The following is a 15532-nucleotide window of genomic DNA, read 5'->3' as shown; positions in this document are numbered from 1 at the left end:
CAAGTTTATGTGTGTTTTTATGTCGACTACTAAAAGTTGTTAAACAATTTTCTCCTCCTCTACAGGACCTCTACAGGAGGTTACTATGTAATAATATTTTTCGTCATTTTTCTCTTTTTAAGGAGTTTGGAGAAATGTTTTTAGGTATAGGGAATTAAAATAAATTTGAGTTGGGGTTTGGAGATTTATCAACAATTTACCCTTATTTTTTGGTTCATCTCGTTTTTATTTAATTATTTGATTATGTAATAGAATATGGTAACAATCCATAATATGTATATGCAATTGTGATTTTTAAAAAACAAAATTAAAAAAATTGATAGTCACACTTTCTTAATTGGGTTCTTTTTCTTTTTTCGGGTAAATTCTCGGTTTAGTCCCAAATCTTAAGTGTGTTTCCCGAGTTAGTCCCAATTCATTTTTTCGACCCAATTTAGTCCCATATCTTCTCATTATTTTACCCAATCGATCTTACCGTCAAATAGGTGTTTAAATTAACGGAAGAAACGAGATAAAAATGCTTCTGCCTTTCTGCCTTAACAAAAACAGATAATCTCCTTCAATTGCCCTAAACGTTCCTTTTTCTTCCAAGCTGCCTGCTGCGACAACTACTACCATCTTCCAAGCTGCCCTAATCGAGGTAATCATCTGTTCTTTCTTCGGTAGTTGTTCAATTTGAAGTCGGCTTTCCAGTTTTTTTGAGTTGGGTTCGTGAAATTCGCTGCTTAAGGTAGACAGATAAACAATCTTTGTATTGCAAATTTTTGTGCCGATGGTGTAAAAATTAGTCTAATTTTGTAAGAAACAATCTGAAGCATTTTCCCATGTTGGGTTGGAGAATTGCCTGATAGTGGCCGTCTCTTTATGACCGCTCGAGGTAACCAGTGTTGTTTTCTTCGCTACTCATTCAATTTTTGTAATGCACTGCAATTCCACTCATAGCTGCACGTTTCACGTAGTCACGGCCATGATTTGTTCTTTTATTTTTAATTGCCTACAAGAAAGATGCATTATAGTGACTGAGTGGTTTGCCTACAAGAAAGATGCATTATAGTTAAGGCCATCGTTTGTTCTTTCATATAGTGACCGAGTGGATAAATAATGGCTAGACGGAGTAATTCGTCAAGAAAGAGCACTCCAAATTATGGTAATGCATAATTTTTGTAACTGTCAAGCTTTTTATTTATTTTTTATACATTTTCTCTATAATTTAATGTAATTTTTGTTTTTTTATTTAGGGTTAATTGGGGAACCAGATCACTTTACAATTAAAATTTATTATAATGGAAGATTCAAATCTCTTGAGAAACATGATGCATACATCGGTGAGAGGTTTGAATATTTTGATTCCGTCGATCTTGATAAGCTGGGCATGATTGAAATGTGGGGATTTATGGAAGAGCTTGGATTTGAAGATAAAAATTCTTTTAGATTTTGGCACAAAGTTGGAACTACAATTAGTGAAGGCGGATATTTGGAAAATGATTCGGATGTGTTGAATATTAGAAAGTATATTCCAATTAATTATGAGGTTGAAATATATATTGAACACTTAGATGGTTTGAATGACGAAGTTGGAGATGAAAATGTTGATAATTTTGATAACAATGAGTATGATTTTGTGGAAAATAATGAGTTAGTTGATGCAGTTGTTGTCCATGATATAGAATCTACGAAAGGAAAAAGTGTTGTCTCGGACAGAGAAAATACAGATAATCTCCTTCATAAAATGCATGAGTATGACAGTGAAGTGGATATTTGTGCAGATAGTGACGGTTTGACCAGTCTTCATGATTCTGATGAGGAGGAAGGTAAAAATCATTTGTTGTTTGACCCAAAAAAAGATTTTGAAAATCAAGAGTTGAAGCTTGGTTTAGTGTTTAGCTCAAAAAAAGAAGCAAAATTCACAATTGAAAGTTACTGCATTAGAGAAGGAAGACCGGTGAAGTTTGTAAAAAATGATAACATCCGATTGTGGGCTAAGTGCAATGATGGTAAATGTTGTTGGATGATCCATGTCGCGAAGATGACTAATGATAGTTGTTGGCAAGTCAGAAATTTTGATGGATGTCACAGTCATTGTGTTCGTGATTTTAAAAACAAGTGTGTCAACTCAACGTGGTTGGGGAAGACATTTGCCAAAAAATTCAGCACAAATCCTAAATTGGGACACTTGGAGTTTAGGGAAGAGATTTCTACCATTCTTCAGTCAGATTTTTCAAGGAAGACCGCCTACATGGCTAAGAGAAAGGCGCTGAAATTAGTGCAAGGTTCTGTCGATGAGCAGTTTCGGCAAATAAGGAAGTATTGTGCTGAATTGAAAAGATCCGACGCTGGGGCTACTGTAGTTTTGAAGTTGACAGAGGATGACGAAGGTCCAAGGTTTCAGAGATTGTATGTTTGTTTTTCAGCTTGCAAACAAGGATTTAAGAATCCTTGTCGGCGTGTCATTGGTGTTGATGGATGCTTCCTAAAGGTAGAACATGGTGGGCAATTGTTATCGGCCGTGGGGCTAGATCCGAATAATAACATTTTTCCAATATGTTATGCAATGGTTGAGCGTGAAACAAAAGATAGTTGGACATGGTTTCTTTAGCTCCTAGATGAAGACATAGGTGTTGGCAATGATCCGCATACTTGGACATTTATGTCAGATAAGCAAAAAGGTTTGATTCCTGCACTTGAATCTTTGTTTCCTGATGCTGAACATAGATTGTGTGAGACACTTAGAAAGCAATATGAAACGTGATGGATTCAAGAGTGTAGCGGTTAAGATTGCCTTTTGGGCTGCGGCAAAAGCGACAAGAATCGAAGAGTTTCATGTGCACATGGCTGAGTTGAAACACATCGATGCAAAGGCATATGAATGGCTGGCGAAAAAACCCGAAAACCAGTGGTCTAAGGCATATTTCAGCACCACTCCTAAATCAGACATCTTGTTGAACAACATGTGTGAAAGTTTTAACAGCTTCATTATAGATGCCAGGGAGAAGCCAGTAATTGAGATGTTTGAGATGATACGAAATCTTTTGATGGGCAGATTTCAAAAAAACAGAGAGAGGGCTAACAAATGGAATGGTAGAATTTGTTCAAAGATCAAAGATGTGCTTGCAAAGATATATGTGGAAGCAATTAGGTATTCTCCCATGATGTCAGATGAAATGCACTATCAGATAACGAGATCAGATGATAGACGTGATCAGCATTCGGTTGACTTGTTCAACAGGTCTTGCAGTTGTAGGAAATATGACTTGACAGGCATACCTTGCAAGCACGCTGTATGCGCCATTTGGTGCAAAAAAGATGATCCAGAAGCATATGTCCATCCTTATTACTTGGCAGAGACATATAGAAGATGTTATGCAGCACGAATAATGCCTGTCAATGGTCCAGACTTGTGGCCCCCATGTGATTTGGTGCCACCACTGCCCCCAGTTTACATACAAAAAGTTGGAAGGCCTGCAAAATTACGAAGAAGAGAACCAGATGAACCACCCCCTTGTGAAAATAAATTGAGAGGTGTAAAAAAATTTACCAAATGCAAACAATGCGGTGGATCAGGACATAACAAAAGGACTTGTAACCAGACTGGAGATGTCCAACACCAAGAAGCAGTCCAAAAAGAGCCCATGACACAGCAAAGCGCTATTTTACCCAATATTAATTTGGGTGCAACAAGAAAAGAAAAACTACAGGTTCTGAAAATGAAAACTTATTTTTATTGCATTTTTTCCCAACTTTAAAAAATATGTTGTTGTATGTACTTACATGCAGGTGAAAAGAGCACGACAAGTTGGGGTTAATATTGAAGGGAGTTCATGCTCAATATCTTCGATAAATGTAAGTTTTTTAAAACTCTTTGATTTAATGTTATTCATACGAATTCAATATATTTTGAAATGAAATGGTTGATGTGATATAATTATTTCGTTTGTATTGTTATAGATTAACCAATCAGTGAACATTCATACACCTGCTTTTGTGAAAGATGGCGTGAGCTTCACAACAGTGTCACGACTACGTGCTTCAACAGGTGGTCGAGGAAGAGTTGGTCAGTCATCATCTTCGTCACGAATTCATGGGGTCAAAAGTAACTCTTCTCAGGAATCTTTCAACAAGAAATGAATTTGTGGGACGTGATATTATGTCGAGAAGAATTTATTTTGTTTAGGAATCCAATTTCTTTGTTTTCCACTTTTCAGTGCTTCAAGAAACTTGTTGGACTTGAATTAGCATTTTGCAGGTCTAATTTTTGGATATTCGTGGAGACTTTTGCATCGAGGATGCTTTAGCAGAACTCGTTGTCATGTGTTTGGTTCCAATTTTGTGCTCCCTTTTGATATAGATGGTTGTAGGTTTCCTTTAAATTTACCGATATTATAGACATCTGATATTCAAACATCCAGGCGCTGGAAATGAATACAAAAAAGCTCCTTACATGCTGCATAATTGCATATTAGTTCTGTTGTCAACAAGGTGTACATATACTTGTTTAAACGATGCTCCAATGGTCTCCTTTTAATATTTTATGGAACTGATTATTGACTACTGTAATTTGGAAAATCCACTAATTAGTATTCAACAAGTTGGAACTGCAGTGCCTACGGTAAGTGCCTATTGCAGTGCCTACTGTAAGTTGCTTTCATAAGCAATACAATGGAAATTGCAAATATTGATTGTTTAAAAGCACCTCACAGTCCATGAAGGCCAGTTTGTAAAGACATAAGTTGTAAGAGGAACCTTTACGTGATGTTAAAGTATTACATATTAAAAGAAAGTTGCATCTGAACATGAAAAGTTGTATTTAAAATCTAAAATCTTAAAGAAAGTTGCATCTGGAACTCATTGACTATACAATTGAATCATGAAAAGTTGTATTTAAAATGGGTTCAAAAAATTAGAATTCGTAATACCAAAAGCATAATGAAATGATATAAACGCATACATAGTCTTGAGTCAACGAACGAACACTACAAATCCAAGTTAAGGATACAAAGATACACAAAGATATCTAATCTTCGCCACTAATTTCTAGAGATTGTACTAGTTGTTTAATCTCTTCCACTAACCCTGCAACCTTCTTTAAATGACCGCGATTCTCATTTTCTAAATCTAAAAGCAAATCTTTCACTTTTAATAATTTTTCAGCGTCAGTACTTCTGTTTGGAGCGGTGCTAAAAGTTGCACACGAACTTTCTTCGTCAGACATAAATGAAGCAGATGAATTTTGTTTCTCTAGGTTTGCATGAAAAGCATTTGATGCTTCATCCCTATTCCAATATGATTTATGAGAAGCCCCACTGAATTTGTTGACTTGACTATGTGCTTCTTCCCATGCCTCATATACACCCGGTTTGCGTCCAACGAAGACAACATATGTTTTCCCCTACAATACAAAAAAATACAAAGCAAAATTCAATGTTTTATAAACAAGTATGATTACAATATAACAGTACTTGAAATTAAAGGGTGCACCACCATTTTGTTAGCTTTCTTCGATGACCTCCTGAAATGAGAGGTAAAAAAAAACATGATATTACATGAATGACAAAATTATATTTTTAGAAACCAAAGTAAACTATTAGTCATGTGAAGATTTCGGCTATTTTGGAGCAGGAAAAGGAGTTCTCAACAGAATAGATATCGTCAATGTACTTGTCTTATAAAAGATCATACACACAATAGAATGAAGGGCATGAAGTAATAGAAATCGTCAATGTACTTGTCTTTGCCCAACACAAGGAAAGGTCTTTTAGAATCATATTATCATATTTGGATTCCATAAACTAGCACCACCAAACAAGAACTAACTCAATTTCTTTGATTAGCTGTTAAAAGCACTGGGTTTAGTTATCAAATTGAAATCAACCAGCTGTGGTGAATGCTAGAGTCGAAGATCAACATCCAAAAATGATTTTGTGCAATTCTCTCTTTTTACAAAATTAGACTAATTTTTACACCATCGGCACAAAAAGTCGCAATACAAAGATTACATATTTGCATCAGACTCGATCACAGGTTCTTTAAATATGACACTCCGCTAGCTTCGATAGCAGGTAAGCAAATTTAATGTTACGCACATTGCAACTCAAACAAAACGAGGTATGACAAAATTACTACCTCAACAATCAAATCCCAAGATTACCATCATCTAATCGTCGGATTCTCTATGTATCTGTCTACCTTAAGCAGCGAATTTCACGAACCCAACTCAAAAAAAATGGAAAGCCGACTTCAAATTGAACAACTACCGAAGAAAGAACAGATGATTACCTCGATTAGGGCAGCTTGGAAGATGGTAGTAGTTGTCGCAGCAGGCAGCTTGGAAGAAAAAGGAACGTTTAGGGCAATTGAAGGAGATTATCTGTTTTTGTTAAGGCAGAAAGGCAGAAGCATTTTTATCTCGTTTCTTCCGTTAATTTAAACACCTATTTGACGGTAAGATCGATTGGGTAAAATAATGAGAAGATATGGGACTAAATTGGGTCGAAAAAATGAATTGGGACTAACTCGGGAAACACACTTAAGATTTGGGACTAAACCGAGAATTTACCCGAAAAAAGAAAAAGAACCCAATTAAGAAAGTGTGACTATCAATTTTTTTAATTTTGTTTTTTAAAAATCACAATTGCATATACATATTATGGATTGTTACCATATTCTATTACATAATCAAATAATTAAATAAAAACGAGATGAACCAAAAAATAAGGGTAAATTGTTGATAAATCTCCAAACCCCAACTCAAATTTAAAAATCGTCATTTTTCTCTTTTTAGGGAGTTTGGAGAGTAAAATTGTAAAAAAATATTAAAGATACATTTTTAAAATCTAATTTAAAATTATATATATATATATATATATAAAAAATCCGAGTTCACACGATAACTAAATACATTCATTAATTGTGAAACCACCTAGAAATTTCATTTTAATACGTCAACCCTTTATTTCAAACATCTCATGAAGACACAAACCTTTGGATACGAGAAGTGACGAAAATTCTAAAACAAAAAAAAAAATTAAAATTGGACTTTATTTTATTACATTGGATTCCAATAAAATCAAAAGGAAATAAGACACATAATCCCTTTTCGACCCCTTAATTTACAATATATTTCGAAATTGCATGCATAAATTAGTTCAGTTAACCAATCCACCTTCACGCCTAGCTTTCTTAAATTAATGGAATTCTTCAAGGATGCAAAGGCGGTAAGATTAAGAAGTCACTTGAACAAGTACTTGGCAGCAGATGATGATCAAATCTCCACGCGGCAGAGCAGAAGCGCCGCCGCCAGGAGATCCCGGTGGCTGGTGGAGCTCGTAGACGGCAACAGCCACGTCGTCCGACTGAAGAGCTGCTTTAACCGCTACCTCACCGCCTCAAGCGACCACTTTTTAATCGGCATGACGGGGAAAAAAGTCTCACAGACTTCGCCGGAAAATCCCGATAAAGATTTGACCATCGAGTGGCAGCCGATCAGAGATGGGTTCCAGGTGAAGTTGCGGGCTTTCGGGGGCACGTACTTGAGGGCTAATGGTGGAACTCCGCCGTGGAGGAATTCGGTGACGCACGATAACCCTCACGCGGCAACGACGCATGATTGGGTTGTGTGGGACGTGGAGGCGGTGGAGGTGCCGGAGGATGAGGCGGTAGCGGATTATTGGTCGATGGTTTCGAGCTTCTCGTCTGTTTCCGATGAGTTATCCGGTCTAGAGCTCGGGTTCGAGTCGCCGGTTTCTGTCCGGTCTGGGCTGTCCGATTCGGCCTCACCTTCGCCTAGGTTATCCATGAAGAAGGTACGATTGTTTACCCGAATAAACTCGATTTATTATTTATTATTAAATTATCTGCCATACAACAACCTTAATTAATGCTAATTACAAATATGGAAATAATCAGAATTTAAAAAAAATGGATATATTGTGGTGAATATCGTTCCACCTTTAACCTTTTTAAGTATTTCACCGGTCGGATGCACGAAATGTTATTTTATTTAATTAATGATAAAAATTAATAAATATTAGTGTTTGAATAATTATTTAAAATTATTGATATAATATAATGAATCTATTTAAATTTTAAATATAATTATCAGAATAAATAAATATTTTTTAAAAATTCAATTTTTTGTCATTTATTATATGAATAAATTTTAATTAAAAAATAATTATTTTTTGGACATGTTAAAATATTTATGAACATATAATTCTATTAAAATACTTATTTTAAAATTTTATTAAGATATATAACAATAATAAAAACAATTTACACACACTTTTTTAAAAAAAAAATTAAAAACATAATATTATATCAAAAAACATCAAATTCAAATTTGATTTTAAAAAATAAATTGAAAACAATTCACATTTAATTAAGTATTTTTTTTCTTATTTGTTTCAAATATTAATGTTATATGTGAATATATCAATAATGATGATTTTTTATAACATATTATTTTTTGACAAAAAACTTTGTGTGCGTGTGAATCATATAAAATAAAGGAAATATATATAATACCTTTAAATCAAAAAATAAAATGTATGGAAAAAATAATAACAAAATTTTGATAATGAAAAATATATTTTAAACTTGAATTTCTGTTGTTTAATTTTCATATGTTGGTAGATCGTATAAACGAATTAATCAGAATTTAAGCGATATATATATTTTTGAATGATTGAAAAGTATTTTGAATGATTGAAAAGTATTTTATGTTTTCAATTATGTTTTCAATTGAATTCAGTATCAATTTGAATAAATAATATAAAAAAACATTCATAAATTATATTTAAATTAATATAAAAATGAATTAAATTCAAATTTAAAATAATAAAAGAAATGATATAATCAATTCAAGTAATAATTGAATTTTATATTTTCAAACTTCTCCAATTCAAAATTGAATTTTTTTAATATATATATAATTCTTTATTACAAAAATATTAATAAAAATTGCATAAAATTAGATATTTTCAATCATTTATTGCAGTTAACCTATTTCAAAATGAATGATATATCTTTTTTTTTTTAGAATTTATTGGGAACTTAGTACTCTAGGCAAAAACTCACCTTATATATATATATTTGAATTCAAATATTCTCGTTTGTATGAATCGTGTGATGGAACCAATATTTTAAATCATGTGATTTATGAAACCGATGTCAAATTTTTGAATACTATTTATTTTTTCAAGATATTTAGATTTAAATTTAAAATGAAAAGTGAAATTTATATTTTCAAGAAATTCAATTTTAAAACTGAAATTTAAAAAAGAATTTGATATGTATTACGACAATTTTATTAATTTTCATACTTTAATCAATTATAAAATATGACAAATAGTGTTGTCCAATAGCGAGGGAACTTCGAAAAGAAATTTTGAAAAAACAACTCTTTTTATTGTTTTTTTTAAGTTGAAAACTGTAATATTATTCAATATATTAGAAAATAAATTTATTTTATTTACATATTTAGTAAAAAATTTGGCGTGAACTTATTAAGCATAGCAACCAACTTTGTTTATATATATATATATATATATATATATATATATATATATATATATATATATATATATATATATATATATAAATTTAAATAAAAAACATATATATATATAAATTATATTTAAATTGATATAAAAATAATAAAATTCAAATTTGAATTAATAAAATAATTGATATAATCCATTTAAACAATAATTGAAGTTATCATTTATTGAATTACACTTATTTCGATATTCATTAAATTTATATATTTTTGTTTTTAGAATTGTCATTTTGACGGGAATTTACAATTTTTAGCAAAACTCTGCTCTTATATATATATATATATATATATATATATTATATTGTATTAAAAATTATACTGCTAATTAAACAAAGATATTATGTCTTATCTTAATAATAATAAAAAATACATATCGTTTTACAGCATATTCATAATAAAAAACAAATATCAATGATATAATATGAAAATGAAACTCGAGAAAACAGACTAAATCGATCAAAATAAGAATTTTGGTTTGGTATATTTGATAATTGATTTTAAAAAAAAAAAACGATTAAATCGGTCTGATTTCGGTTTTGAATGTAAAAAATCGATTAAATTGATATATTTTTTTATAAATATAATTATTATTGAACCAGATGCTTATACTTTTTTATATTGAGATTTAAAAATATCTTCAAAAAAAATATTGAAATTTAAACAAAAATCCGATTTTATTATTATAAGTCCTAAATCATTATAAATATTCTTTATTTTATTTTATTTTATTGATTGGTTGAATTTAATAAAATTATATGTGGTGTGATAAAGAACCAAATTGTTCTAAAAAAATATCATTATTTCAACGATATTTTATCGGTTTAATTTAATCGATTTTAATGTTGTCGGTCAAGTTGATTTGATTCTGGTGTTTTTGGTTCAGTTGGTTCGATTCGGACTGAATTAACTTTTCCACGGATTTTGTTACTAAACTTTTCAAAAGTATTGAGGCCAACGTTTGGCTCAAGTGGTATCACCCATTTTCCCTCGTGAGTGGCTCATGTTCGAGCCCTTACCACCACTCCATGCTTTAGGAAAAAAAGAAACAATTTATTATTATATATGGTTTTTTTGGGAGTCCCCTATTACTTTACAATAATATATACATACATCGTGAAAAGCAACAAAAAAAAACAGGTGAGAAATTAAAAGTGTCACGGCTTTGCGTGAAAAATACCTCATTTTTTATATTTTTCTTTCGTGTACCTTAAAAACTTGTGGACATAGCCCAGGTATGTATGCATATGGCACCACCACTGTATATCGACATGCTACACACTCCCCGCACCTTTGAATCATGATTGTATAAAATAATTCATCAAAATTTATGATTGGAATCGGGAAAGTAAATATTATTTGTAGAGTAGGTTTTTTGTGAGACGGTCTCACGAATCTTTATCTGTGAGACGAGTCAATCCTACCGATATTTAAAATAAAAAGTATTACTCTTCAATGAAAAAGTGACGACCTAAATAAGAGATCTGTGTCACAAAATATGATCCGTGAGACTGTCTCACACAATATTTTTGTCTTATTTGCATTAGATAATTTTTTCGTAAAAATATGAATACATGGCTTGGTGGCCTTTTAGTCATTTATGTTATGCTCATTGGAATATTAGGTCAGAATTACCACCTTCGGTATATCCTATTTTACCTTTTCGTTTTGGATTTTTTTAAAAAAGAAAAAAATATTCTTTCAAAAAAATAAATATTCTTTCGTGACTTATCATCTTTGTTTATAATTTACAGAAAAATGAAGAGTTCATGCAAAATATTCTTTTTAAAAATTCAATATTCTATCCGGGCCACTTTTATATATGCAAATTTAAATGAAAAGAAAATTCAAATTCATGCATAAATATTTGTTGAAATATATATTTTTATGTATATTTCTCATCAATTTCTTGTTGATTTTAGATTCTTTTGTTGAAGCATATTTTTTTTCTCAGGAAAAGTAATAATAGAATATTCTAAAATAGAATCGAGTTTTAATTAGTTGGATATGTATTTCTACCGTTGATTCTATCTTATATGTAGGACTACTATCTTCATAATAGAATCAAGGCCCAAATTTAGTCACACGAGTCTCTAAATTTTTTTAAAATCTCTAAACTATGTGAAGACAATACCCACATGTAGCATCGCCTTAACCGTATTTCTACGTTAAATACCCCTCGGCGTGAAAACCTCGTCACTGTACGATATCACCCTACCTGTCGCTGAACTTCTTCGTGTTGGACAAATTAAGGGAGATTTTTCAGAAGCCAATCATTCATCCTCACGTTTTTTGTTTTTGTTTTTGTTTTTTGAGCAGAAGCTGAGTTCGAAGTTCTCGATCCTACGAGCACCAGCAATGGATTTATTCCAGAATGCAAAAACAGTCCGCCTGAAGAGTTGCCACGAAAAGTACTTGAACGCGGAGGAAGACGAGGAATCCGTAAACCAAGATCGCAACGGCGCCGCCAAGTCTTGTAAATGGACGGTCGAGTTTGTCGAGAATTCGGACAACGTTATTCGACTCAGGAGCTGCTACAACAAGTACTTGACGGCGTCGAATCAGCCGTTTCTTCTTGGGATGACTGGCCGGAAAGTGACCCAGACGCGCCCTAGCAGGCTCGACAGCTCCGTCGAGTGGGAGCCAATCAGGGAGAACGGCGCCGTTAAGTTGAAGACTAGATATGGGCAGTTTCTGAGGGCGAATGGGGGTCTGCCGCCGTGGAGGAATTCGGTCACGCATGATATACCGCATCGGACGGCTACCCAGGAGTGGATTCTGTGGGAGGTTCATATGGTGGAAATTCTGGTGGAGCAGTCGCCGGTGGGTAAAGAAGAATCTTTTCCTTCAGAAACTAGCTCGCCTTCCACCACTCCGTCGCCCATGTCTGGCAGTTTTTCTGGTCGAGAGGTAAGTATAAAAGTTGAAATTCGATCAGAAATTGTGGAAGTTATCTTATAATTCTCAACTAGAAATAAACTATTCTTATAAACTCAATTATCATATAATAAAATGATCAAATTCTAAATTTATTTACATCTACTGGTAAACATATTTTACAAACCACGCTAATATTAGAATGATTGTAGTCTGTAAGATTTGACTTCGTGTAAAAGTGATCAAATATTAAAATATGATTGATTTTGGATTCTGTCACTCGAAATGTTTTAAAAAAACTAAAGCGAAATCCAAGGTAAATTTTGATGGGAATATCTCATTCTGAAGTAGTTGGTACTTTGGTGCAGTCAAATGACTCTTTAGTTAGTTCACCACCGAAGGCGAGTGATGGCAGATTGATTTATTTTCATATCGCTAATGAATATGGAGAAGTGGACGAGGGGTTCGAGGAGCTCTGTGTTTCATTCAAGGGAAATGATGTGCACGAGTTAGCGACGAGGCTAGAGTCTGAGTTAGGCCTTGAAGGCATCGTCGTCTGCACTCGAAGCCCGTTGAATGGAGAGCTTTATCCTCTCCATCTGCAGCTTCCACCAAATAATGCAACTATGCACGTTGTTGTTGTTCCGCCATCGTCCCAAGGTGATCTTTGATTATGTGTTAGTTTATGAATTATGAACATTGATATATATGGCGCAATATTTGAGGGAAACTTTTTTTGTGATTTCGGATTATTTGAACTTAATTGTTTGAAGTCGGAGAAACTCTGCCTTCTTGATTGGAAGTTGTTTTGTAAACTTATGCAAAAATTTCTTGTGCTAAGAGCACTACTCCCACTCACTCCCTTCTTGTTCTGGTGTGAATTTTGTAGCTCAAGATTCGGCGAAATCAGACGTGCCATTGTAAGATGAAGTTGAGAAATCCCAACAATTTTGCTCGAATCATTGCGCGTTTCTGTACATCCTCTGGTCTGGCCTAAATTATATATGCTAGCATGGTAGATTGTGAGTTTTGCAAGGCTTTTATGTGGAAATGGTGTTCGATGCATATGGGTTTAGTATATATGATTCAACTGGTTAAGAACTAGCCGTGACTCTGCTTGCTTGGCTTATTTATTGGTGAAAGCTCTTGTGCAACATTTATGAGGGTTAAAAAATTCAGTAAGCACATATTTGTCTATCATGAGTTTTTATACATATAATGAAACCTCTATACTTTTTATTGCTTTAAAAGTACTAAAATTTTTATTTTATTTTTTAAAACTAAGCACCCTCGGCTGAACCTCACGCATGCATAAAAATATTTTTATAAAATATTTTGTACCTTTTTTTAAAATAAGCCAACCAACAAGTATCTTGAAAATCAAGTTCAATAGTCATCAAATGAATTTGTCAACTGTTTTACCAAACTTAAAAAGTAATAAATTTGAAAAATATAGCACATACTAAACATCTCAAAAATCTCTCAAAAACATAAATAAATATTTTTAAAATCCTTAACGTATGATCATCCATCAAGATCTCCCTCAAACTCACATGCATCCATCACACCTAGTGAGTCTAAAGACTCAAGACACCATAATCTTTATAACAAATAATACGTATAAAATTGTATACAACAGTGAAAATACTTTTACGTAAAAATAACATTTTCATGACATTCAAACATAAACCTTAACTTTATCCTTTTTTCCTCAACATGACATAACATAAAACTTTTTATCATGATCATAAACATTTTCTTTTTCCTATTTCTTTGTTGAATGCAGATCATTAATTGTGACTTTCCTTAAACCTCCAAAGTCGATGGATCCATCTACATGTTGAAAGAGGATCGGTTACGGTGACCGGAAGCGCAACGGAAGTTTAAAAATTCGAAATTTTACAAGGAAAATTCGGCCACCCCTTATATAATGTGTAGCAAATACAATAAACACAAAATGACATTCATAGTGTGTTAAGAAATGTACCTATCAATCTCTTGAGATTGATGATGGCTCCAACTTAGTTGATATACAACTAAGCTCTTGATGGCAAGACAATCTACAAGATTCACCTTGTTCTTGAATCTTTCCTTCAAAATTAGGCCCATCACCAACTAGCTAGAACCACCCTAATTTTACACTAGAAAAATTAGAGTATTTTTCATTGAGAAGTGTAGGTTTTCCTCAACAATTGAAGAACGAAAAATTGGAGAGGATGAATAGTATTTTCGGCCACTATTCATGCTAGGAGAGAAGGAGAGACATTTTTTTGGTTGTGGGAAAAGTTAAAGTAAAAAAGTTGCATGCCAAGCCTTGGTTATACAAAAAGTTGTCTCCCAACCTTTCACCTCCCTTGCATGCCTTTCTATTTGGGTTTGTAACAATTACAAAGTTCATGGACTTTTATTTAAATGTCCCAAACACATTTGAGACCATTTAACCATTGCTTGATTTTACTCAAGCCCACTAGTCTAATAATTAATTTTAATTGGGCTCTATAAGACCCAATATTGTTTAATTAATTCAACACTTGAATTAATTTAATTATTTGGACTCTACTAGGCCCACTAGTGTTTAATTAGTTCAACACTTGAATTAATTTAATTTAGTCCATAATAATGTTTATGAAAATCACAATTTTCAAATACATTATTTGTTTGGCCAACTTTTAATTTAGGAACACTTCCATAAATTAAAATTTACATTTCTCTCACAGAAGTCATACTTCTATTTTTCTTTACGCTTATAAACTCATTTATAAGCCGTTCAACACATTGAACTATTTTCTCCTTTATAGAAGTCATACTTCTAATTTTTTTTCTTTCTTTACGCTTATAAACTCCTTTATAAGACGTTCAACACATTGAACTAATTTAACTTCTCAATGGGATCTAGAAAGCTAGCACTTGTGTGGCCCTCAATGGTTCATTGATACAACTAGCCATGGGTTCACATCTCTATGTGATTCGGACTAAACATGTCCTTATACGAGCATACCCCAATTGCTCCATTCTTACTTATCAACTCCTTGATAACAAGAACGTCAGAACTCAAGTCTGATAGTACCCAACCAATCATGTTAAACGCCTAGCAGCATCGCTGAC

At 32.8% G+C, this 15532-nt stretch overlaps 2 protein-coding genes and 1 long non-coding RNA gene across 7 annotated transcripts; 2 read left to right on the top strand and 1 right to left on the bottom strand.

The window, feature by feature from the left end:
* Window positions 1-360: 360 nt before the first annotated feature.
* On the top strand, window positions 361-4416 carry LOC140833825 (uncharacterized). 5 transcript variants are annotated; one of them, XR_012118580.1, is made up of 6 exons: window positions 361-640; window positions 803-877; window positions 1084-1147; window positions 1239-3695; window positions 3775-3840; window positions 3946-4416. XR_012118580.1 is itself a non-coding variant. In XM_073198262.1 (4 exons), exons 2-4 carry the CDS (start codon window positions 2700-2702, stop codon window positions 4123-4125), a joined length of 1242 nt encoding a protein of 413 aa, XP_073054363.1. In that variant the 5' UTR covers window positions 361-1147; window positions 1239-2699; the 3' UTR covers window positions 4126-4414. The 5 variants fall into 5 exon arrangements, 1 of the variants encoding a protein (XP_073054363.1); XR_012118578.1 differs by lacking the exon at window positions 803-877; XR_012118577.1 differs by having other exon boundaries at window positions 803-1147.
* A 746-nt stretch (window positions 4417-5162) lies between these two features.
* On the bottom strand, window positions 5163-6553 carry LOC140833336 (uncharacterized). Its single transcript, XR_012118417.1, has 2 exons — window positions 6274-6553; window positions 5163-5386 (listed from the first exon to the last, which is right to left on the bottom strand). It is a non-coding gene; the product is annotated as an uncharacterized lncRNA (long non-coding RNA).
* A 532-nt stretch (window positions 6554-7085) lies between these two features.
* LOC140833824 (uncharacterized) lies at window positions 7086-13531 on the top strand. The gene is made up of 4 exons (XM_073198260.1): window positions 7086-7799; window positions 11870-12460; window positions 12796-13087; window positions 13317-13531. The coding sequence occupies exons 1-4, from the start codon at window positions 7185-7187 to the stop codon at window positions 13349-13351; spliced, it is 1533 nt and encodes a 510-aa protein (XP_073054361.1). The 5' UTR covers window positions 7086-7184; the 3' UTR covers window positions 13352-13531.
* The last annotated feature ends 2001 nt before the right edge of the window (window positions 13532-15532 follow it).

The sequence above is a fragment of the Primulina eburnea genome, chromosome 6, assembly GCF_022965805.1.
Source record: "Primulina eburnea isolate SZY01 chromosome 6, ASM2296580v1, whole genome shotgun sequence".
Taxonomy (NCBI): domain Eukaryota; kingdom Viridiplantae; phylum Streptophyta; class Magnoliopsida; order Lamiales; family Gesneriaceae; genus Primulina; species Primulina eburnea.
Note: the sequence above shows the minus strand (reverse complement) of the source record. Positions and strands in the feature narration are given on the sequence as shown.

Coding starts and splice junctions, on each gene's coding strand:
- LOC140833825 (XM_073198262.1), top strand. CDS start 2,700: ATGCTGAACATAGATTGTGTGAGACACTTAGAAAGCAATATGAAACGT. Junction 3,696..3,774: donor CAAGAAAAGAAAAACTACAG/GTTCTGAAAATG, acceptor ACTTACATGCAG/GTGAAAAGAGCACGACAAGT. Junction 3,841..3,945: donor GCTCAATATCTTCGATAAAT/GTAAGTTTTTTA, acceptor GTATTGTTATAG/ATTAACCAATCAGTGAACAT.
- LOC140833824 (XM_073198260.1), top strand. CDS start 7,185: ATGGAATTCTTCAAGGATGCAAAGGCGGTAAGATTAAGAAGTCACTTG. Junction 7,800..11,869: donor CTAGGTTATCCATGAAGAAG/GTACGATTGTTT, acceptor TTTTTTGAGCAG/AAGCTGAGTTCGAAGTTCTC. Junction 12,461..12,795: donor GCAGTTTTTCTGGTCGAGAG/GTAAGTATAAAA, acceptor ACTTTGGTGCAG/TCAAATGACTCTTTAGTTAG.